The sequence below is a fragment of the Balaenoptera ricei genome, chromosome 1 (genome assembly GCF_028023285.1).
Source record: "Balaenoptera ricei isolate mBalRic1 chromosome 1, mBalRic1.hap2, whole genome shotgun sequence".
NCBI classification, from domain to species: Eukaryota; Metazoa; Chordata; class Mammalia; order Artiodactyla; family Balaenopteridae; genus Balaenoptera; species Balaenoptera ricei.
In genome coordinates this window covers 119,953,365-119,979,396 of record NC_082639.1, presented here as the reverse complement: position 1 = coordinate 119,979,396, position 26,032 = coordinate 119,953,365, and the positions used below count along the sequence as shown (strand labels likewise).

Below are 26,032 nucleotides of genomic sequence, written 5' to 3'. Positions count from 1 at the left end.
TTGTGGTGCCATCACTGGCTGTAAAATGTGTCTCAATAAATGTGTTGCTAATAATAGCTAAATAAATCAATACATGATTTAGCTAAGAAAATGAATTAGAAATGAAACAGAGCAGTTGTGTGTGGGGAGAGAGGTGTGTGGGCAGGAGACCCTTTCATCTGATGAAAACTTTCAATTACTCCCACCATTTCCATCTCCTCAGCTAATTCCTGTCCCCTGTATTATCTAGCATTTGGGTCTGAACCCCTGTGGGGTTATTCCTGCAAGGCAAATGGATACCTTTTTTTGGAGTGTTCTCTGAATTCTTTCCCTTGTTTCTTTAGTTACACTCCTAACCATCTTTCCTCCTCTGATAAAGAGATTGAAACCACTCAGAATGTGATGGCCTGTTTCCCTTTCTCTGTGTTATTATAGCTTTATACCTTTTTCATACATTTACTATCATTTTGAGAGGTGTTCAGGAGGGAGAGGAGAAAAAAAATGTTTGTTTTAAAAAGAATTACAAAGTTATTTTACAGAGTGTGATGATTAATTTTTTTTTTAAATCTTTATTGGAGTATAATTGCTGTACATTGTTGTGTTAGTTTCTGCTGTATAACAAAGTGAACAGCTATAAGTATACATATATCCCCATATCCCCTCCTTCTTGTGTCTCCCTCCCACTCTCTCTATCCCACCCCTGTAGGTGGTCACAAAGCACGGAGCTGATCTCCCTGTGCTATGCGGCTGCTTCCCACTAGCTCTCTATTTTACATTTGGTAGTGTATATATGTCAGTGCCACTATCTCACTTCTTCCCAGTTTACCCTTCCCTCTCCCCATGTCCTCAAGTCCATTCTCTACATCTGCCTCTTTATTCCTGTCCTACCCCTAGGTTCTTCAGAACCTTTTTTTTTTTTTTTAGATTCCATATGTATGTGTTAGGATACGGTATTTGTTTTTCTCTTTCTGACTTACTTCACTCTGTATGGCAGACTCTAGGTCCATCCACCTCACTACAAATAACTTGATTTCATTTCTTTATATGGCTGAGTAATATTCCATTGTATATATGTGTCACTTTAACTTTTATTGGAGTATAGTTGATTTACAATATTGTTTAAGTTTCTACCGTACAGAAAAGTGAATCAGTTATACATATACATAATCTACTCTTTTTTAGATTCTTTTCCCATATAGGTCCTTACAGGGTATTGAGTAGAGTTCCCTGTGCTATACAGTAGGTCCTTATTAGTTATCTATTTTATATATAGTAGTGTATATATGTCAATCCCAGTCTCCCAATTTATCCCTCCCCTCCCCTTTCTCCCCGGGTAGCCATAACTTTGTTTTCTACATCTGTGACTCTATTTCTGTTTTGTAAGTAAGTTCATTTGTATGTGATGGTTAATTTTATGTGTCAAGTTGATTGGACCACCAGGCACTCAGATATTTGGTCAAGCATTATTCTGGGTGTGTCTTTGAGGGTGTTTCTGGATGAGATTAACATTTGAATCAGAAGACTAAGTAAACCTGATTGCCCTCCCTAACATGGGTGAGCGTCACCCAATCCGTTGAAGGTCTGAGTACAATATAAAGGCAGAGGAAGGGACAATTCATCCTTTCTTCCTGATTTTCTTTGCTGGGACATGGATCTTCTCCTGTCTTCAGACTGGAACTTATACCATCGGTTCTGCTTCTCAGGCCTTTGGACTAGGACCACAGACCATTGGCTCTCCTGAGTCTTCAGCTTGCTGACTGCATATCTTGGGACTTCTCAGCCTCCATAATCATGTGAGCCAGTTCCTTATAATAAATCTCTGCCAATTTCTCTGTAGAACCCTAATACAATGAGCAAGCTCTTTTATATGCCCTCTGGTTATCTCATCCTTACGATGTTTTTAAAACAAATATATGCTGGATTAATATTTATTTCTATTGAAGTTTGCTTTTTTTTTTTTTCTTTTTCATTTTGCGTTCTAGTCCATCATTTACTATGATTGATATAATTTTGATTTTTGAATAGTCCACCCATCACATGAACTCTTCTGGGATAGTCAGAAACCTGCTTTGATCCCCAGCCCTGGGCAAGGCATCACTCTCCAATGTTCTACGTTAATCTGGGTTTTTTTTTTTTCCATATTATTCTCTCCTCAAGGTCCCTTGGGTATCAAACAGTAATTTAGGCTCTGGCTCCAAGGAGTCTCCTCTGCTTGTTTTACACATATTCCCACTATGAGACTCAATAGTCAACAGCAGGGTTTATATCTCTATGAACACTGAGTGTTCCGTCACTCAGATTAATTGATTTTCTGGCTTTAAGTAGCCAGTAACAGCAGAACTTGGACAGTTGCATTTAGTTCAAGCAATCTTTATAAATGTTTATGTGCCTGATGTTGTATGAAGTGCTTGGGGTACAGAGGTGAATACAACAGGGTTCCTTACTTTAAAAAATGTATGGTATAGAGCTATGGCTTTCAAGCCTTTTTGATTATGATTTATAGTTAGAAATACAGTTTATCTAATGACCCTGTTCACACATATATATGGATAATTAAAGTAAAAATTTCAGAAAAAAAATGCCTAACTTTCTTCATGCAATGCAATTGGATATTTGCCTATTATCTTCTATTTATTTAATTTAAAGCACGAGGTCATAATACACTATATTGACTTTACAGTTCCTGATCAACAGTTAAAACAGCTTAAAACAAATAATTTCAGATAACAGGGAACATTATGAGCATCATATTTAATTCCAAATTTAGAGCTTTACTTGCAGATTATGTGATGCTCTTTATTTTTAGCTGGGATTCATGCCTACCCTTTAGGCATTTGCATTTACATATTAATTTATCAGCCCCTTGGGTCCTGACAGGATGAAACACAAATAAAATAAATTTTGGTGAAAATAATCCTTGAATGGTGGGAAGCAGGAAAATGTTGAAGGGGAAGGCATGACAAACCTAGCTAAGGATGAGTGAGTTGATGGGGGTGGTGCTCCAAAGAATTACCTAACCTAGTCATCAAAGTAAAGATCAATCAGAATACCACTTATAGAATTAGGGGAACTTGGGGGGTAAAATCTAGTAGATAGAATCATGTAAGGTATTTTGTCTCTTTCATCACTCAGCTCAGGGGTTATTGCCTCCAAGAAAAATCTTCCCTTGTGGTGCTTGAAAACACAACATCCTGGACCTGCCTCTATTGCTCACTTATATCGTACTGATATGATGTTTGGGGATCTTGAGAGCAGAGGGTACCTTCTTCTTTGAATTCCTAGCATCCAGCTGAGTGCCTGGCACATCATAGGGACTCATGTACATGTCCCCTGGACTTCTCTAATACTGTTTCCTCCACTGTGAAACAAAGTTGGGCTATATGATCTGCAAAGGCCCTTACAGTCCTGACAATCTATGACTTTGACATATCTGAAGTAGCCCAAGGCACTCTGCTTCATAACAAAGCCCACATCTCTGCTGTGGTTAGTTCAAAATTATGAGTTAAAACATGAATGATTTGTGCACAGTTTAGGGACTACCCTTGCCCTGGCAGAGTAAGTGTTCTGATACGAGCAGTTGAAAGCCTAATGCAGCAGCGCCTGCAGAAAAGATTCCAGCCTCCACCTCCCACACAACTGCTGCTGTTCTCCAGCCTGCAATTTCCTCTAAGGCTCTGGATTGGTCCACAGAGTGACAGAGGGCTGGGAAAGAGCCTCTATATATTCCTCAGAGAAAAAGGCAGTCCCAGACGGTTTTGAAGTTTTCAAAAAGACTTACTCTGCTGATAAGGACTTGTGCTCAAAGCTGAGGACCTAAGCCACTTGCCAAAATGTGCAAAGGACTTGCAGCCTTGCCCCACTCATGCCTGGAAAGGTGAGTTATTTTGACTTAAGAGGTGGAGATAAGGAGAATCTTCACTCAGGGGAGGATACCAGAGGCAATAGAGGGCCACTGTAGTTTGTGGCAAAACAGGTGGTTGATTGTAGACTGGGAATTGCCTCCTCTCTGTTAATGGCAAGGTTTTGAAAGATCTGAGCTAGCAGACTGATACAATATGAGATATATCATACACCATTTATATCCAGAACATCATTTCCTCTGAGGAGATGCCTATTTTATAAGCACTTGTTCAGACTCAGAAGTGTATGGTTAAGAGCATGGATTCCAACATCAAACGGCCTGGGCTTGAATCCTGGCTCCATTACTTACTATTTGTGTGGTGTTGGACAATTTATTTAAATTCTGTATCTCAGTTTCCTTACTGGTAAAAATGGATCTACTAAGTATCTTCCTCACTAGCTGGTTATGAGGATTGAATTACTGTATGTGAAACGCTCAGAACACTGTCTGGCACATATGAGAAATGTGTAAATGTTAACCTTTATTAATGTACATGGACTAGGAAAGGAAGACTGAGATTTGCAATGAGGCAGAGAGGACTTCTCATTGTTCTTTGTGTCTGGATACCATCAGATAGAAGGAGCTGGATTGCTGGACAGAAGACAGCTCTTGGGACATAGAGATTATTTATTAGCTAGCATTGTTTTTTAGATACAGAGGAGCACCTTTGAGGCTCTGTGGTTGTCTTCAGACTGGACAATGTTCTGGAGGGAATCCTAAGTATCTAGACTAAGTAAACAGGAGGAGAACAAATATCTGACTTGTTAGAAAATTTAACCCAGCAATCCTACCTGATGCAGAGAATTAGGGATATTTCTCCTCTTCTTATTTCTTAAGAATGAATTTGATTAAATTTTGTTTGATCCTACATTATTTAAAGGAAATAAAGGTGATCCTTGTACAGCCTAACTTCATCCCTAAAGGCACTGTCAATGTTTGCCTAAGAAGGTTGTGTTGTTCAATGGATCTGTACTTCTGTCTCTTACAAGTTCAGGTTTTCTTTTTGATGACTTCGACCCTAGAAATCATCTCAAAATGATTTTTAAAGAGATAACATCCTAGCAAAGGAATTTGTCTCCAACAATACTGTCTAGTGACTGGAAATAAAGACCTCTCTCACTTTGTGCTGTCAAAAGCACAGATTATTTTTAAAAGATGTATATTTTTTTAAAAAAGTAAAGTAGGACTTAAGTAACTAGACTAGGACTAGATTGTAACTAGGTGGGCAATATTGGCCATTGGACCATCCTCAGGGGGGAAGACAGGTTTCAGTGCTGGATACTGTTTATCAGCCTATCTCTCCCTCTAGAGAAAGCTTGAGAAACAGGGGGAATACAGGGGTGAAAGGCAATTCCTTGAACATGACAATGCATAATTTTTTTCCTTTTCCATTTTTGCAACTCTGAGAATTGCAGATTTGACTTTTACAACAATTTTAACACATGTCTTTAGCCCACTTACTGTTTGAAATCATGTACTTTCATGTAATGGGTAAATCTTACCTTGTTAATTGGTGAACTATTGCCTCAGAATGATTGCAACATTGGTCTGCCAGTCATTTTGTGATCCTATGACCCACTGCTTGGCATTTAGTGAAAAAGCAATAAATGTTTGTTGAAAGTTTGGCATTGTTACTAATATTGCCCGATTTGTTTTTGTAAATATGCATAATGTTTACTGAGGCACATGGATTGCACATTTCTTTCATTGATTCCTATAACTGTTTCATATCTGATTCACTAATTCACTACCAACATGGTTATTGATTCACTTTACAAATCTTTTAATTCACAGTAAATTCTTCTGCTCCAGGATATAACTAATGTTCACATAGTATATTATAGACTGACCAAGGAGCAAGCTTTTTTGCATAGATTGCCTGAAACTTTTAAGGCATATGGTAGAATCCTGTGATTATTGTGTCCTATTACATTTTTCATTTCATGATCTGTTACCATTGCAAATATAGTCATATTTCCAATGACTGTAATGAGTGATTTGGAGAAGTGGAATTGTAGAGCTAGGGAGCTGTTAGCACACACTCATGGAAAGAACCTAAAACTGTCTACTCTAAGGGAAAAATGATACTTGAATAAATCCTTCCAAACCTGCCTTCCTTGGCTCTATTCATAGTGGAAAGAATACTGGTTACGGAGTAAAGAACAGACTTAGTTTTGTCATTAACTAATTTGTGTCCACGAGCAAGTGATTTCACTGTCCTGGGATTTTATTTTCTTATTTAGTAAATGAATGTTGGATTAGCTGTTCTCTAACATCCTTTCCAATCATAACATAGTTTAAATAAAGTGAAATACACCTGGTTTCAGTGACTAGCAAGAGATGCAAGTAAAGGAAAATTTTTCCTAATTTATTTCTCTCTAAAAGTTTGGGAGTCAATTAATGAAAATCGTCAAGAATTCAACCCTGTTTTGAAATCATTGCTGTGGCAGAAGCAATCTACTCAGTGAGAATCTGACTTCCAAGAAAGCAACATTTACTTAATGTAAGAGGAGCTTTGGAAAATAGTCCTTTCTCAATGTTTACGGAAGCATTAAGCCAGAGTCAACTTTGACGTATTTGTAGAAACTATTCTTTTACTATTTATTTATATTTTTAAGACTATTGCTCATTAAAACTCAAAGTTGACCTCACATTTTTTATATATTTAAAGAGACCAATAACCCAAATATTTGGGCAATAAATGGCCACCACCCCACAATTTTTACCTTCTAGCCTATTGAAACCTGTGCTGTATGGGTGGGAATCTTAGAGAGTCAATGGAAAAGGAAAGAGTTGAGTCAATTGAAAGTCTTATTTTTACCAGTGATTTTCCGCTATGAGTTTTAGGCTTCTTTTAAAAAATTCATTTTATTTTAAGTGTCTTGAATTTCTCTGAACAAGTTTAATTTTTTTTAAAAAATTATTTATTTATTTATGGCTGTGTTGGGTCTTCGTTTCTGTGCGAGGGCTTTTCTCTAGTTGCGGCAAGTGGGGGCCACTCTTCATCGCAGTGTGCGGGCCTCTCACTATCGTGGCCTCTCTTGTTGCGGAGCACAGGCTCCAGATGCGCAGGCTCAGTAGTTGTGGCTCACGGGCCCAGTTGCTCCGCGGCATGCGGGATCTTCCCAGACCTGGGCTCGAACCCGTGTCCCCTGCATTGGCAGGCAGACTCCCAACCACTGCGCCACCAGGGAAGTCCCAACAAGTTTAATTTTTAAAGTAAATATTGCTCTTTGGAAATAGATGGAAGTCTTCTGAAATAAAAAGTGTTATCATTGTGATTCCCCCAAAGTTGTCACCATTATATAAAGCAACCAGTGTGATTATTATTGTTTTTGTCCATCGGGGTTGACCACTCCTGATACCAAATTTACAGTCTCTACTAAACTAAAAAAGCGGAGTAAAGGAGTAATGAAGACAGCTACTGGCAAAGAATTTTCCCTGGGCTGTTAATAAAGTGTCACAAACTCTTCTATAGATATCTGACCTACATCTGATTTCTGTTTAAGATTATAAAGGCTGCTAGTTGTGGAATGTGTTTAATCCATAGTTCACACAGGGGCTTCTGGCCACCTCAAGTGTGTGGCAATGCTGGGAATTTCAGGAGCTATAGAAAGTAAATGGGGAAAGTGATGTTTTGTTTTGTTGTTTATTATCATTTTACTAAACATTCAATTTTTCCCCATCTTCTTCAATTTATGTGGGTCTAAGTATGGACAATTTAGAGTAGAAAAGTACCTAATCAACTAATCTTGTAAGGTTGTCAAGCCACACAGAAGCAACAAACAGAGTGGGTCAAGGCTCCTGAGTCCACAGGATTAAGTAAATACAGCTTTTTCCAAAGGCATGAGCATATCCTTGGACCAATTATAGAGAAAAGATAAGCACCTAGTGAATTAAAGACTGTAGCAATGAACTTGAATAAATGATAAATGAATCAGAATGGACATAGGATCATCAAAGAAGCCTAAAGAGATAGTAGGGTTTGGGATCATGCTTTCTGGGAACAAGTATGAATCTGAAGCTTGCTATTGCTGATAGAGAGTCTTGTGACATAATTGCAAATATTTCAGTGAAACCCTGCAATCTTAAGGAAGTGAATAAACTATTTAACAAAACAGCAAGGGGATGTCCCTAAGAAAAACTTTATTTCAATTCTTACTGATGAAACAATTTCTATTGTTTCTCTGGATTGCCTTTCAAACCTCCATACTTGCCTTAGGCATAAGGGTGAAAGACCTCTCAGGGAAATTTCAGTCCAGGTAAGGAGATAAATAAGAAGAAAGTAGCCCTCTGTGTTGAGATCCACTATAGAGGAATAAATGCACCAAGTGCTAAGAAGCACAAAAGTGGGGGGAATGGGTGGGGAGCTCATAGAGCTTTGGGTTGTTATGGAAAACTGTAAGAAGTGACAGGGGATGATGCCTAAGGTTTATGAACTAAGCCTGAAAGGACTGAGGAGTTGGTCAGGTCCAGAGAGGAAGAGGAGAGAGAAGGAAGTCATCCCAGGCCAAGGGGCACGTCTGCATATGCAAAGGCTGGGAGGTGAGAGGGCATTGATGTTATGACATCTTTGTGCAGTCTGTATTGTCTCTCTCATGCAAGCAAGGAGGAAACTTTGGATTTCCAGCCACAGTTAACCTCCCATGCACCTCGTCCTGCATACTGTTTCCTTGGAACTTGTCCAGTGCCCATCCACTCCAACTGTGAGGATTGAAAAGATCTGTTCACGAAAAAGATTTTCCCCCCTTTTGCCTAAAGACTTCAATTACTAAAAAGACAATCTGTACTTGGCACGTAGTAGGCACTTAAATATTTTGTCAAAAGAATGCACAAATAAATGTATAGTAAGTGGAGACAGACCTGCTTCCAGGTTGTCCTGGTGCTTTCTCTGCTTCCAAAGGGATTGAGAAGGACAAGAGCAGTGACTTTTAGGCTACAATAAGATAAAGAGTGTAGGTTGTAAAATAAAGAGGGCTTCCTGTTTGGGGGGTGGAGTGGAGGAGATTGGGAGAGGAAGAAAGCCTTTCTATAATTTCATCAGGAAAACCTTGTTAAAGAGGTGAGTCTTTTTTTGCTTCTAATGCAAGATGAACCTCATGAAATTATATCACTTTGGCTATTTCTCATGCAGTACTGTCCCAGCTTCTTTAATGAATTACATTCTGTATTCTGTTGCCTCTTCCTATTTTTTCTTTCATTTACTCTGAGCTATGTTGAAACACCAGATATCAATTCAAAACGCTTTTAGATCCCAGAATCTTAAATTTGGAAGGCTAATATGAAAGGTTATCTAATTTGTTTCTCCTTCTTTAGCAAGGACTACACACTATTATGGGATAGATGCTATCTAGGGAGGGAGTTTATATTTCTGGGGCTGTGTGTTAATGGCTTTTGTCTGTCCTGCTGGCCAGAAAGCAAAGGAACTAAACTTTTAATTAGTTCAGTCAGGATCAATCATTAGTAACAGGAACCAGAATATGGCTGGAGGCCAGAAGATAACAGGTTCCTATCTCTTTCTTCCTTTAAAGTTCATTCAAATGGAGTCTCGGATAACATTAAACCTGCACTCTGTTTTAAAGGCTGAGTCACTCAGAGGATAAAGATGGTGAAAGCCTGATTGTTTTTCACTGAGAAAGTAACTCCTAAAGTTACACATTTTAGGGATATTAAAGAAAACCCAGAGTAAGGAAGGATGTAAGTTCACAGTCTATCTCCTGCCTTAACATCGGCAATGTGGTGGAGTGAAAAAAACATGGAGGTGGTAACTCCACCTCTATTACTTCCTTAGTTGTATAAACTCCAGAAACTAAACCTCTCTGACTTTCATTCCTTATCCATAAATGAGGATATTTATCTTGCTGGGGAGAGATGCTATAAAAAATAAATGAAATAATGTATATAAGGTAACTAGTTTTTAGTAGGCAGACCCTTATTAAATACTTAATTTCCTTCCATCCTTCTTTCCTTCTTTATAGGTAGTCAGAAAAACATCTTTTAAATTTCAGTTATGTGCCACCGGCTTTTTTTTCCCCCAGAGTATCACATGATTCAATTACAAAACTTAAGCCACTCGTTAATTATTCACCTTCTAAAAAACACAAACATGAGAATAAAATAAACACACCCAGGACTCACTAGCCCTTGTAGGATAGGAAGAAGCCTTGGACAGAGAGCATGCAAATGTTTTTCCTTACATCTAAGTCTACATTTTCTCATGCATTCTAAGGTCCCATGTTTTGACACCTTACAGGGGAAAGGAAATGGAAGCTACAAAGAGTCATGCACAAGAGGGTCACAAAGATCTTAAAGCTATTTGTTGCTAATGACTTGTACAACTCTGAGAAAGAGTATCAAATAAGCATTGTCCAATACTTACTCCTGGCGAACCTTTACTGTCATTCTTTGAAATTGCATCTTTGGGACAGGTTATGTTCCTTCATTGTAGCTTTTGCTTATCCCCAGGCACAAACCCTAAAATTCACACACAGTTTTTAAGTTCAAGTACAAAGGTTCGTTTCAGGACAACCCCAAGTTGATGTAGTGTTTCTTAATATATCTGTAGTGTCTACTGGGGGTCATACCCTTGGACAGGCTGGCCAGATGGCAACACAATATGGGGGCCCACATGGTCAACTTTCCTACTGGCCCACTTGCTCCCTATTTTATCTGGACACCTCCCCACAGTCAACGTTGAATCTTGAAGTCAGTGATGACCTTAGCCTGTCTTCATTCTGAAGTTGTACTCTTTTGTAACTGAATCCAATTCTTCACCATTAATTCAATGCAGCTTCCAAAACGTGTCAGGCCTATTCTTAGGAAGCATCCTGGGATGGAGCTGGAGGGTCCTGGCTTTCAGGCTCTGGAAGGGGTGCTGGCACAGCTTCTTTTTTCTGGGCCGCCAGAAACTCATGAATTGCTCGTTCTATCTGTGGCCTGAAGATGTGGTTTAGCTTGGGATCCACCATCCGGTAAATAATTCTGTCCACTCCAGCTTCCAACATCTCAGACCATTTCGCAATTGGTTTTTGTTCATCGTAGGATTCCATTCCTGCTTCTCGAGATGTGTTGATGCAAAATTATCCACATTCTGCCTCAGGTTTTGGTAAGCTGACTTGGTGTCCGCGTCGGCCAGGCAGTCCCGGCAAAAGCTGTCAATCAGGCCCCGGCTCTTGAGCTGCTCCAGGATGAGCTCTATGAGCTGCGGGTCTCCGGGTAGCAGTGAGGCCGGGTGGATGGGGCCGCCGCCCACCATGCGGGTGCCTCCACCTCCCCCGCTGTCTGCCATGGCTGTGCCCCAGGCCCGCGAGGGAGACCGAATACGGCTTCCTCTCAAGGACAGAGGACCTGGGTCGTGTGGAGGTGGCGGCAGCTGCCGCGGTGGCAGGCTCTGCGGCAGCAGAGGTGGTGGGAGAGGCGGTGGAAACCCTGTGCCACGGCTTTTGATAAAGCTTATTTCTTTTCCTCCTTCCTCATCATAGCCTCATTAAAAAAAATAATGATGAGTTTGTATAATAATACAGTATTTTTACGATTTTGCCCATAATTCTTTCAGCGAGTATCCCGTTTAAAAGCTCTTTACAAAACATTAAAAGACATTAAACACCATGATTATACTGAAAAATTAACAATTCTTTAATATCCTTAAATATTCAGTAAGCATCCAAATATCCTCAATGATCTTTTTGCAGTTGGATTGTTTGACCCCTCGGGGTCCAAAAGAGGGTCACAGATTTTTTTTGGACTACTGTTAAATTTTATTATTAGACTGATAATCACTAGTCACTAATCTAGTGTTCTTTCTACAATTAATTGGGCTCTAGATATGGAAAAGCACTTATTGCAAAGGCACTTTAAGGTCCCAGAGAGACTGAGAGACCAGTGCCTTCTATCTGGTGGGGGCACTTTAGCCGTCTTAATTTGGAGCTGCTTGATAGAGTGTGGTGAGGTATCCACGGTTCATAAACAAGATGACCTGAGGGGCCTGTCTCCAGTGCCCTTTCACCCACCTTTCACATCCCTTAAGTGACTGCAGAAAGCCCCTCACTGAGCCTCCCACCGGCTCCTCCACATCAAATCATGTTTACTAAGATCCTACTGCCTGCAGCACACACCATGCCTGGAGCTGGAAGCCGCTGGGGCACAGATCCTTTTTCTGCTTTTTTACTTCACAACAGTGAGGAAACAAAGCCGTCTTCCCTGAGGTACTGTTGAACTGATTCACATGCAATCACCCTACTTTTTTAAAACTGAAAGAGTAACCCCAAGTCACCACCCAGGTACCAACACCACATAAACCCCAGGGTCACACACTGAGATTGGTCCAGAGCCTCTTATATCTTTCCTAATCAATGGGCTTCTGGTCTTTTATTTCTTTTTTCCTTGCAATTTATTTGTAGAACACAGAATTTTTATATTTAAGTATAAAAGGCTATGTAACATGTGGAAAAGGTGTTGGGTGGGGAATCCAGGGTCCTGAGCTGTAAACTTGGCTTCTATTAAATAGCAGAGGGTGAGTCATGAGTCAGTTCCCTCCCCAGGCCTCATTACTGTATTTGTAAAAGGTGAAAAATCAATTATATGATCCTCTTCACTCCTTCTAGCTCCACTACTTCATTGTTCTTGATTTGGACACCGTGTACTCTGAAGAAAGATTGTATTTTTTTTTTTTTTAATAATCTTTTTTTTATACATTTATTTATTTATTTATTTTTGGCTGTGTTGGGTCTTCGTTTCTGTGCGAGGGCTTTCTCCAGCCGCGGCGAGCGGGGGCCACTCCTCATCGCGGTGCGCGGGCCTCTCACTATCGCGGCCCCTCCCGTTGCAGGGCACAGGCTCCAGACGCGCAGGCTCAGTAGTTGTGGCTCACGGGCCCAGCCGCTCCGCGGCATGTGGGATCCTCCCAGACCAGGGCTCGAACCCGTGTCCCCTGCATTGGCAGGCGGACTCTCAACCACTGCGCCACCAGGGAAGCCCGAAAGATTGTATTTTTATTTTAATTTTCCAGCTCTTCCCAAGTCCTACAGGAAGGCCCAGAAACTAACTTCTGGACGTAGCTTGAAAGCAATGATTCAATGTGTGAAATTTTCTTCCAGTCACTTAGGATCTCAATGAACTAAATTCAGTACCCTATATGTCTTAAAAATACTCGTATCAAATTCAGAATAAACTCCCAGTTTGTGAAAAACATATATTTATAAATAGTGGAAGGTGACTCTGTTTTTATTTTGACAAATTCCATGAAAGGAACAGATGGTTTCAGTTTCTTGTAAAATTCAAGGGTGAATTAGGTTCAAAGATCATGGATTATAACAGTCTATGATTCTTGTGCAGTTGACCCTTGAACAACTCGGGGCGTTAGGGGACCAACGCTCCTTGGAATGGAAAATCCACTGGCTCCTTTGTATCCATGGTTCTGCATCTGCTGAATGGTGTAGTACGATAGTATTTACTATTGAAAGAATCCACATAGAAGTGGACCTGTGCCGGTCAAACCCCTGTTGTTCAAGGGTCACTGTATTTTGTTTACAGTTAATTTAGTTTTCTCTTATCTCAAGAGTATAACTTCCTTGAGGGCAGGGGGGAAAAGTGAAATAAGGACACAGACATGCCTCACCTTGGGTGTGCAGTGCCCGCCTTGACTGCTTTCACACTAGGTCACGTGTTTCTTCAGTCAGTGGGAATTGTGGTCCACTCATGCCCTTCTGAATGCTGCCCAGAAGGAGACTCATCCATCAACTTAACAGTGAAAGAGTTTCCATCCTTGAGGCTGGAATAAGAAGGGTGAATTGGGGTTTCTAGGCTTTTACATAATTAACCAATTTTCATCTACCAGTTGAGTAGATACTAGAGTATACACAATTCTTCAAGTGGCATGAAGACTGCCTCTGACTACATGAATTCATGTCAGACACATATATGCACAATGACTGCAATTTCCGACTAGAATGAGGATGTATAGCTTGCCTCTAGACCAGGCATTCGAAATTGGGTCTTCCCTAGAAAATCTGTAGATGTGGCCAGCCTAATCACAGGATATATGCACCACCAACACATCTAATGCACATGCGACTTCGAGCTTACTCACCCTGACCATCGTTCTCCTGGAAAGTCCAGACAAGGTATTTCCTTGCAAAGCATTCTATTCAGTTGCCTTGCTGAGATAAAATACCTTGCCCTGACATTTTTTTCTCCTTCAAAAAGAAAATATTTCAGGGTTGAAAAGATTCAGCTAAGCAGTCTTTGAACACTTTGGACAGTAGATACTTGATAATCAGCTGGCTTCATAAATAGCAAATAAGGCTAAGACCATTATTCTATATTCTACGTGCTTTCCTTTCTCTTTTCCAACTGCTTCCCCAGACACTTCTCAAAACAATTCCTAACCCATCTGGACAAAATATCACTCAGATCCCTAAATTTTACATACTAGAAAGCTGTGGGAACTATCATATTAGAGTCTGAGGAAGAAATGAAACATGAAGTAAAATACTTGAAAAAAATGTGAAGTGCTCTTCTGTGTAAGTGCTCATTATTGGTACTGAAGTGTGTGGAGCTGTTTTCGTCAAGCTACTACTTTTTGACATTTTTTGTGCAGACCATCTGTTTCTTGATGAGTCACTTGTCTGTGGGGATTCAGGAAGTTTAGAAAGAATCAAGATGTCTCATTAACAAAGTAGTTTGTTGTATTTTGGTAACTTATTTTAAGTAATAGTTTACAAGAGATACCTGGGTCAACAGGAACATGGGACTGAATGACCTGTGCACTTTAAGATAAGGTCAACAGTGCAGGTCACACTGAAGACTTTCCCAGGACAGCCCACTATCTAAGGTCTGGTGCTTTCTGGATAACAAGCTTTCAGAGTATTGGACTTTGTTTCTGAATCCCCCAAGTCCAAAACAGTATGTCACTTGAACACACACACATGCATGCATGTGCACATGTGCACACACACCCCCCTGATATTTTTTATGACTTGGAAAAAAGATGGACTGTTTGTTGAAATCAGAGATTCACACAGACAGCTTGAAAGTGTCTGAGCTGGCTAGGAGGAAGCAATATTTTTTTCATATAGATGAATGTAGATCAATGGGGATTTTTTTCCTCCCTTCGCAGGTTGAATTTTACACTTTTCCTTTAGCAGGCAACAGTGAAGAAAAAAACTTTCTGTAAGTTGAGATTTTCTCAAAATTGTAATTTGACTGTTCAAAAAGCCTTTAACATTTTTTTAATTGCCCTCTAACATTTATCTTCCAGATCCTCTAAGAATAACTTAACCTTTGTCTCCCTTCCTGGTTCAGACAGGGCCTTGATGTTTGCAATTACGCTGAAATGTGAGTGCAGATGGCTGGACTGCAGCTGAGGGAAAGGAATATGTAACTCTCATTAGCTACTTATTTTAATATTTTATTAAATGGATACCAGTTTAAGAGCATGAAAAAAGACAAGATTAACAAAGACAACTGACAATTGTGACAGTGTAGAATTGAGTACCTAGCAAAATTTTGATCACACGCATACACACAATAAAGGTCTAGTGACTCGAAATCATAGGTTCTGCCCCTTGAGATGGATGTGATTTATTTTTCCCCTTCTCTAAGATGACCAGCTTAGAATCACAGAATGAGAACAGGATCAGTGTCACAGACAAATTCCTTCTCTTATAGATGAGAAAACATGCCCAAACTGTTTGGTGACTTGTCCAAGACCACATAGCTGGTTAGAGTTGGAGATAATTCAAGGTCTCTGGATTTCCATATCACCTTCATTTTATTTTATCTGATGAACTTTAATTTATGAATTTTGTGTGTCTTCACTTTTAAGATATTTATTCTTCCATAGACACCATCTTTCAAAAGGTTTTGATTAGGAAACAAACAGTAGTCTTTAAGAAAAAAAATGAGTTTGAACAAAATTTCTATTTACCAGATGCCTATAACTGCCAATTACAAGATCTGAACACATGAGAGAGGTGTTGCATAATAATTAAGAGCTCAGGAGCTGAAGTGAGATTGGGTGTGACTCCTACCACTGTCATTTACTGGATGATTTTTGGGCAAATCACCTAACTTCTCTGTGACTCAGTTTTCCCATCTGCAAGATGGGAATAACATTTATACCTCTCTCAGGGTTGTTATAAACACTAAATAGGGTTATGCATTATATGGGTTGAGTAAACCATTTAGTTCGCTGGGGAACATGTGCTTTTTCTAAGTGTGTGATGTTTCTTAGTTATTTTCATGTTGGGATACCCTTGCAGCCATGTCTCAGAATGGGGTCAGAGCAGGGAACTGGAAAGCATCCCAAACTACCTTCATCTCCCTACAGAGCTAAACAGGACGTATGGAAGTGGGACTCAAATGGAAGGGCCCATTGCATGGAACATTAGAAAGCAAATGAGACAAATAGATGACAGGAAGCAGGAGAGAAGGGGGATCACAGATAACCCCTCTGAGCCTGGGTGTTGATAGAATAAATGGACTATTGACAGAATTTGGTAGCCTGGAGGGGATATTCTTTTTAGGAGTAGGCAATGAGTTTTTTCCTCTGAACTCAGGTCTTCTCCTTTAGGAATTCTTAGATAATGTCAAGTCAGAACACCTTATCCTGACTTTCCTGATAGTTTTATAGTTACTAAATTAATTTGATTTCAAAAAAAAAAAAAAACAGCCCAACTGTAACTGCCAAACACAAGACTCTAGGGAATAACTTCTAGCTAGCTATGCCATGAAAGTGAAACCTATAGAATGCCGTGTCTGGTTTGAGCTTCTGGGGCTAGGAGAGAAGAAGAAAGATCAGAAAAGAATAGCCGGTCTAGGGAGGAAATTCAGAAAACTAAATGTTGAAATATAGACCACTCAGTAAAGGTGAAAAGAATTGAGATTAACTGTTAACTGAAAATAGAAAAGTAAAATGGGGATGAGAAAAGTCTGACTACCTTAAGTCTATTTTCTGTAGTGAATCGAGTCTGAAAAACAAGCTAAGAGAGGATATATTTGGTTCCTATTGCTGCTGTAACAACTGCCAGAAGCTTAGTAGCTTAAAACAATGCAAATTTATTCTCAAATAGTTCTGGAAAGTAGAAGTCTAAAATGGGTCCTAGGGCAGCATTCTTTCTGGGGGGGTCTAGGGAAGAAGTCATTTTCTTGCTTTGTCTAACATCTGGAAGACAGCTACATTCCTTGGCTCATGGCTCCATCCTTGATCTTCAAAGCCAACAGTGTAGCATCTTCCAATATCTCTCGCTCTGCTTCCATTGACACATTGCTTTCAGACTCTGACCCTCTTGCCTTCCCCTTACAAGGACCCTTGTGATTACATTGGGCCCATCCAGATAATCCAGGATAATCTCTCTACCTAAAGTTCCTTAACTTTATCACATCTGCAAAATTCCTTTTGCCACATAAAGCAACATATCCACATGTCCCAGGGATTAGGATGTAGACATCTTGGGGAGCTTTTATTTAGCCTACCACCAAGGAAGACATGAGAATGGAACTTCTGTCATGTGACTCGCTCCCCCTTCTCCTTCTATGCCTGTTTCTATGCTCTGCAGACCATTCTTCTGTCATCTTAATTGAAAATTTCTCATGTTGCAGGCTACGTCTCAAAGGGTTAACTAGATACTTTCCCTATAGAAGGCATTGTTCTTTCCTTCTTTTTTCTGTGGGACGTCCCTAGCACGCTCTCTGGGCCTGCTTCCCCAAATCCTCGGGTCTTTTTTCTCTTGTTGCATTTTATAGCTGATGGTCTCCTATCAGCTGTGATTTGCATCTGAAGTACATAAAATTACATTTGCATTTGTCTAAGATTGCTATGTGTTCAATCTAGAGGAGAGAGCTCAGTTCAAAGACAGCTGCTTTGCATCTTTCTTGCAGCACAGCAGCTAGGTGACCATCTGCTTGGTTCCTGGACCCTGTCCCCACCCAGCACCCAGACTTCTAACTTAGTAACTCCTATCCCAATAACCACACAATTGGAAGGATCCCTGTTCACCAAGCCTTGATGTGTGAGTGCCACAGGTCAGAATTCATTGCTCATTGGGAGAAAAATGAGGGAATGCTATAAGAATGCTGGAGAGAAGTTTCCAGCGTTGCATGGAATGCAATAACATATGCATTGACCTGTGACATATGCATGGACCTTGAAAGCATCTTTGGAATTTTTAGAAAACATTAGGAAGATGGGGACTTCCATATTAAACTTTTGGAAGGATCCCTGGGGAGCTGGGAGAAAGACAGGAAGAGAGCAGCTGCTTTGGGATCCAACCAATACCCTCTCCTCTCTGATCACACAGGATTCCAACCAAATCATACATCCCCAAATCTCAACCCTTCTGAGAAGCTTTCTCTTTTCTCCTTCATGGAGAAGCTAACAATTCATCCCTTGAACTCTCACAGAACTTTTTCATTGTCCCTGTATTTCTTATCGCTTCTTAACCAACTTTCCTCAGATTCAACTTTGGTTAGGTATTTGACATTATCTAATTTAATTCTTAGTCTAACCCTGCAAGGTAGATATTATCAACATTACTATTTTACCAATAAAGAAGCACAGATAAGTTAAACATCTGGTCCAAGGTCAGACAATACACTCCACATGCCTGAGTTCTGGGATGCCAATTTCAAACCTGGGACTCATTCTATCTGTCATAGCTGCATCTGAATAAAACTATGTATGTAATTGGCCCGTCATCCCTGAGGGTTCTGCAGATTCAACCAACCAGGGATCAAAGGCATGTGAAAAAATATCAAGAAAGCTCCACAAAGAAAAACATGGATCTGCTAAGTGCTGGCAAATATTTTGATAGCATTTACATTGTATTTCCAACTATTTACATGACATGCATATTGTATTAGGTAGTATATGTAATCTAGAGATGATTTAAAGTACATAGGAGGATGTGTGTAGGTTATATGCAAGTACTACACTATTTTATATGAAAATAAAATGTTTGAGTACTTGCAGATTTTTATATCCGTGGGGAGTAGGGGTCCTGGAACCAATCTTCTGCGGATACTGAGTGACAACTGTACATATATCTTCTTTATAAAATGGGAACTACTTGAGCTCTGGAACAATCTCTTATTAATTTTGTAAAGCACTCCCCATACTATCTGGTACACTGCCTGACAAACAGTGGCTGCTCTATTAGAGTCTGATAAGTGAATGGATAAGTGAATTTATGAAGCAATAAATAGATAATTCTTGAAAATAGAAATCTTGAGAATAATAAGGTATTGCTACAGTATGTTAGGGGAGGGAGAGAAGAAATGGTTTGAAATATAATTCTGTACTTCAGAGAAGGAACGGTCCTCTTATTCCTCATCGTTATGTCATTATTTTGCTCAACACGTAATAATTTGGCAAAGATAAATGTTGACCAAGTGTTCTGATTATTCAAGGCAATGAACTTGTATCTATTACATAAATTCATTGCCAGCGGACACACTAAGTTTTGGGAACTGTAGTTTTATTAAGTGATGTAATATATGTTCATGTTGGTTAAGGTTTAGGTAAATTTTACTTTACTCCTCTTTCTTTCCCTCTTTTCTGATACTCTTTATTACCACTTTTATTTCCTGCTTTTATAAGATATAAAACAGCTAAAGTCCATGTACAACTAGAAACTTCATTCTAGAAAGTTCTTCTTTATAATTTAAAACAGAATGAGATGGAGATGTTCAAAGACTATGGGTCACACCAGTGTTCAGAGAGGGTCTCGTGGGAATGCCTTCTGACCCCTCCACCTTTGGAGCTCAAAATAAACCACAAATTTCTGTCTTCCTCAACTTGAAGACCAGTTTCCCACTGTTCATTATCTGGCTTCCAAACTGAATTACAGAAAGTCCAGAAATCCTGCCAACAATATTTTGAATAAGACAGAGAATTTAAGGTCAAAGGGAAAAAAAGACTTCTACCCTGTCTGTCTTGTTCCTCCACTGTCTCTTTCATTACCCCTAATAACCTACTCTGAGTGATGACTATGTCAGAGACAGGCCATAAAAGCATGGGAATTATCTCAATTTCCACGGGAATCCTTGAGTAGGGAGTAGCCAGTGCTTGGGAAAAACAATACTTTTTTTTTTTTTCATTTTAAAATAGCAGCACAAGGCTGGTGATATTATAATGTAACTCTGAGCTATGCTAGGCAGCAGCAGAGGTCTCCAAATTTGCTTTCTTTGTCTCTCTGTAGGAGTGCTGTCCAGAAATGCATATCCTCTATGCTTTCAGAATTAGTTGCATTACGTCAAGGTGGAGACTTTCTGAAAGGAGTTTATCTTGCATGTCAGTCAAAAAGATCTTTGTTGAGTTCTATTCTATTCTATTTATTCAATAAACATTATCCAACACCCATGTGCAAGATGCTGTGATAGGATAGTAGGACAAATACAGTAGAACAGTAATAATAATAGGTAACTTTTAAGGAATATTTACTAGGTGCTAATTACTCTTCTAAACACTTTAATGCCTTAATGTATTTAGCTCTATAATATATATGTGAGGTGGGAACTGTATTGTCACTATTTTACATAGACAATTAGAAGCTTAGAATTTAAGTAACTTGCCCAAAGTCACTCCACTAGTAAGTAAGAGTTGGAATATAAACGAAAGCAGTATAGAACTGTACTTTTATCCTCTATACCATCCTAGGAGTTAAAGCAACTTTAAAGTTATTTTCTACATCCTCTGGGAGACCAAAGAAGTAAAATATGGTACCCACCCTCAATGGGCTTGTTATCTCACTGGGAGTACATACACATGGAACTCTTAGACATGCATTCACGAGAAAGTAGAGCAATTGGGTGAAAATGTGCTGTCCATAACTTTAGCAGAAGGAAAGTATTCTATCCCTTGCTCTGCAACTTACTAGAAATCTAAGAATAACATCGTATGAGATCTTTGAAAAATATTTTAATTTACACAAACCTCAATTTTTCTACTTTTAAAATAAGGGTAGGGCAAATTAAAAGCTCTGTAAGGTCCATTAAATATGCCTCTGTTTTGTGATCTTACGTTAGAGGAGAGAGAAAGCACTCTAGGCTTTTGCAGTTACAGAGGTTTCAGGAAAAAAAGTGAGATTGTTCTGGTCCTAGAGCATTAGAAGAGTTTTAATTGTCATATGGGTGGAAATCAGGAGGCAGGTTAAGGAGGAAGCCAATGGGACTAGCTATACAAGTAGTTATGGGGAACCAAAGGAAATAAGCTTAGAAGTGGAGGACTTTGGAAGCAAGAAAGTGATGTTTGAAACTGCATCAGTTGATCAGCAGTTTTCAGAAGTGTGGTCCTGGGACCAGAGATATAAATTCTCCGGTCCCGCTTCTGACCTCTTGAATGAGAAACTCTGGGATGGGGCTGAGAAATCTGTGTTTTAACCAGACTTCCTGGTGATTGGGGTATATATTCAAGTTTGAGAAACTTCATGGTAAATAATAGAAAGCCATTACAAGCAAGTAGGAAACTGCTTGTACTCTGGTAGTGAGTGCAGGATGTATTCAAGTAGGAAGAAGGAAATGGTAAGGTGGGATGTCCCAGTAACTCAGGCCTGGAGAAAGGTGCTAAATTTTGATATGGAGAGGAAAAGGCACATTTAAAAGAATTTTCTAGGAAGAAAGAACAACATTTGTGATAGATTAGCTACTGGGAATGAAGAAGACAAACAGTTTAATGTGAATCAGAGAGTTTATAAGTTATGGGAAGGAGAATATTGTAATTACAGATAAACATGGGATGTTGGGAAGGAGGACAGAATAGAAAAAGAATCTATGGTACCATTCACAAGTCATTTCACAGCTCAGGTCCTCGCTTTCTCATTTATATTCTCAAGATGTTGAGTGTGATGACCTTGAAGTCTTAGTTTATAATAGCTAGAGAAGATATTAGAGGTTTTCTCACTAAACTTGTTTCCTTCCTCCCTTCCTCCTTCCTTCCTCCCTCCCTCCCTTCCTCCCTCCCTTCCTTCTTTCTCTCCCTCCTTCCTGCCTTCTTTCCTCCCTTCCTTCCTTCCTTCCATCTTTCCTTCCTCTCTCTCTTTTCTTATTTTTCACTGAAGACAAGAGAACTCAGATAACTTTCTTAAGATCACAGAGCAAATTAGTGGCTGAGTTGAAAATAGAGTTTAGTTAAGGGCAAATATTACCATGTTTACTGTTTCTTTCCTAAATTTCCTTCCTACTGTTATGCAATATGTTATATGTCTTTTTGTGTGTAAATGTTCCTTCATTGGCACAGGATTTTCTGTAAGATAATAATAATAATAATAATAATAATAATAATAATAATAGTAAATAACACACCCTGTCATTTATGGAGTGCATTGTTAATGTGCTAGGCATTAATGTAAGTGCTTCACATATAATAACTAATTTCATCAACATAAGAACCTTTTGAGGTAGGTACCATTATCATCTCCAATTTACAGATGAGAAAACTGAGGCTTAGAAATTTGCCAAAAGTCACACATGTAGTAAGATAAATCAGGTCAGTTTGGCTTCAACATTCATGCCCTTAACCACTGTGCTATACTGTCTATTGCCTTTTAGGAAAAATTGCTTAGTGTTGGCATTAGCTACATTCTCTGGGGAATACCTCAATGTTTCACTTCACTTTCTCTCTGGGAACAACCTCTTTGACCCGTATCCTACTTGCTTTGCAAACTCTTCCAGTTATATAACCTGAGACGGGAGTTTTGCCACAATTAAGAGTTGGACATTTTCTCTGCCAAGGTCGGGGAGAGATTGAACACAATCCAACATGCTGCTTGTGACTATAATAATGGATTCAAGATCTGGAAAGTATCTTATGAAATCATCTGGACAGATCCAGTTGTCATATGACTTAGCTGTTATTCAAAACAGCTGGTTTTGTCTTTTCTTGATGAATTTTCTTCAGCAGTGGAAAGTTGGCCACATTTAGTTCACTGTTTCCATGGTTTTATCACCATACGGTTAGTAAGTTCTCCTGAACCCTCCTGGTTTTTTTGTGAGGGCTTTTTCACACTTAGAGGTGGCTGACTTTTGAACAGTTTTTCAATGGATATATCATTATTTATATCTTTCTTGTTTGAAGCATCACTGTGCCTTAAAGTCATTCCAGGAACTCTTGCTTGGGTCTGGGTATCATCTTGGGTAAAGCTGGGAGCTCTGGGGCTAAGGGCGAAGTCTCATTATGGGCAGCATATAACTATCCCCCTCTGTGATCCCCCCACCTCCCTGGAGTCCCACAAAGGTGTGTGTGACAGGGGAGAGTGGGGTGTCGATTAGTTAGAGAACCCTAAACCACAGTCTTCTGACCTTGTCGCAGGGATTCCCTATTTTCCCTCTCTGTTTTTTCTGCCTCTTCCTTTACCACTCATCAAAAGCAATCCTTCTCTTTGGGACGAAGCCAGCATATCTCCCCAGTGAGTTTAGGGTCCTGGAAAACAAAGGCCAGAAATGGGATGCCATCTTCAATCAATACCTGCTTTCGGCCTCACAACACAACTCCCTCAGAGGTAAGAAAGCACAAATGCCTAGCTACCTTCTTGAAAGTCAGAAGAAAAACTATAAGTAGAGGAAAACATGAATTAACACCTCAGTACCTTAATATGTTATACGTTATTATTATTACTTTTTTTTTTTTTAAAGTTGGGCTTATCCTATTTATTTATTTATTTATTTATTTATTTATTTATTTATTTATTTATTTATTTATTTATTTATTTATTTATTTATTTATTTATGGCTGTGTTGGGTCTTCGTTTCTGTGCGAGGGCTTTCTCTAGTTGTGGCAAGCGGGGGCCACTCTTCATCGCGGTGCGCGGGCCTCTCACTATCGCGGCCTCTCTTGTTGCGGAGCACAGGCTCCAGACGCGCAGGCTCAGTAATTGTGGCTCACGGGCCCAGTTGCTCCGCGGCATGTGGGATCTTCCCAGACCAGGCCTCGAACCCGTGTCCCCTGCATTGGCAGGCAGATTCTCAACCACTGCACCACCAGGGAAGCCCTATTATTACTTTTAAGAGTTGCTACAGACCACCTGTTTTCTGCCTGTGTGCCGTGAGGAGTGAACTCTTGCCCACAGCTGGCGTGCTTGCACCTAGATTCAGGGATCCTGTGATTAAAATGAAAGTCCAGTGACCTCACATGGTCTTCGACACTTGGAAATATCAGGGATGTGGGGAGACAGAGTGTGTTTCTACCCCAGGTGATGGAGGCAGAGGATACATCATCAAGTAGGGCCAGGCTCTATTAACCTGCCTACATCCAGCCTACATTTGACTGACAGGGAGTAAACAAAGGTGCTGCGAAGATAGACTTTTCCCCACTGCTGCTAAGTGAGTCAGGGCCTCGCTTTCTTTTTTCGTCATTGCTTTGCAGCCCAATACCTTACTGGCTTTTAACATGTAGTTTTCCTCCTATCTTCCCCAGTACAGAGTCTCCAGAAATTGCTTCTGGCTTTTCGCCAGGAAAGTACTGTTTAAGGCATATAATTCACTCATCCAATGAAGAGAAAATGAGCTTAATGCAATCAAATATTAATACGCCAGAAGTTAAGGGAAACTGCTATAAACTGTACCACTAAGTGGTATGAGATAGGTATTAAATAAGTAGAAATGATGATGATGGTGATGATGGTGACCATGTATGACATGCTATTTATGTGCCAGGCACTGGGCTGACTTTTACATGCATCATCTCATGAACTCCACCCGGAAACTTTTTACAGCAGGTACTAATGTTATCTTCATTTTACAAATGACGGAACTGAGGCCGAGAGACATTATATAGCTTGCATAAGGTCGCATAGATTGTAAGTGGCTATTGAAAACTAGCCTAAATCAATTTATTCATATCCAACTCTTAGGTTCTTTTTGGTAGATAACTGTAGCTATTAATGGTTAGTGGTGGGTGATGGTTAGTTATTTCTCCACAACTTCACTACCAGCTAATGAAAGCAAGACCACCATATATATAATGAAACCCAATTGTTCCGTACTTACTTAGGCAGATAGTTACTAACAAGTTGGTGCAAAATATTTATACAACTGGTTCTGTAATCTCAATAAAGGCATAATTCTTTGTGCTCCAACTATAACGTGTAGGAAAATTTCACTCTGACAATAATATTCCGAGGTTGGATGCTAAGATCTTTGTAGCTGGTATCAGGCAACAAGAAATCTCTGTATCAAGGCCTAGATATAGGACTGCTTAGGGATCAAGCCACAGGTGCCATCTCTAAGAGTGAAGAACTATTCACATTCTTACAACCTTTCTATGGAGTGGGTGTGAGTTTCCACAATAGTGTCTCTAGTACAAATGACTTGAATATCATTATTATGACTGGAGAGAGCCCATTCCCTATTGAACAAACCTACATGTGAAAACTCACTTCTAATATGCTCTGCTAATTGACAAAGCAACTGGTATTGCTCTCTATAAAGACAGCTGAGGTACTTAACATCAGCCGCCTTTGGAGTGGGGCCTTTTTCACAAGCCTGCTGACTGCCACTGTGATTAGAGCAAGTAGCTGAAGCTAACGCTTACCCAGTGTCACACTGTAGCAATTACAAGCAGCTGAAATGTTTCATTTCATTGTTTGGATTCCTTATTTTGTGTTTGTCTTGCCCAACTGAAATATAAACTCCATGAGAGGCTCTTGTCTTTTTGTTTCACTGGGGATTTAAAAACCTGTAATAGTCTACGGCACATGGCAAGCATTTAATAAGCATACTTTTAATTTGTTGAAAAAATAAGTGAGCAAAAGGAGAAGCTATTGAGGCCAGTCTTCTCAATCTCATCTGTGATCCTATGAAACCAAGTCAGTAAGCTTGTACACGGAATCCCTCGTCTTTTACAGCAGGTTGCCTGTGAGGGGTCCTGGTGACGAATTAATCTGGGGTAGTTGAGGTAAGAGCTTGAACATAATGAAAATAGCTATCATTAAGAGAACTTACTGAAAGAAGAGGTTAGAAAATACTGTGTTGGAAGGTTATATAGACAAAAGTGACTTCTATGCACACATTTGACACAACTGACATTGTCAATCCTTTTTTTTTTTTTTAATTAATTTATTTTTATTTTTGGCTGCGTTGGATCTTCATTGCTGCATGCGGCTTTCTCTAGTTGCAGAGAGCGGGGGCTACTCTTCGTTGTGGTGTGCGGGCTTCTCATTG

The 26,032-nt window shown here is 39.7% G+C and overlaps 1 protein-coding gene and 1 pseudogene across 1 annotated transcript in view; one reads left to right on the top strand and one right to left on the bottom strand.

Annotated features, from left to right (window-relative positions):
• Window positions 1-3,720: 3,720 nt before the first annotated feature.
• Window positions 3,721-26,032, top strand: part of RGS5 (regulator of G protein signaling 5) — a 52,257-nt gene continuing 29,945 nt past the window's right edge. Inside the window, exon 1 of the mRNA XM_059935260.1 lies at window positions 3,721-3,853. Coding sequence (XP_059791243.1) covers window positions 3,810-3,853 — 44 coding nt within the window. The 5' untranslated portion in view covers window positions 3,721-3,809. The remainder of the gene's footprint in view (window positions 3,854-26,032) is intronic.
• LOC132347281 (biorientation of chromosomes in cell division protein 1-like) lies at window positions 10,638-11,168 on the bottom strand (annotated as a pseudogene).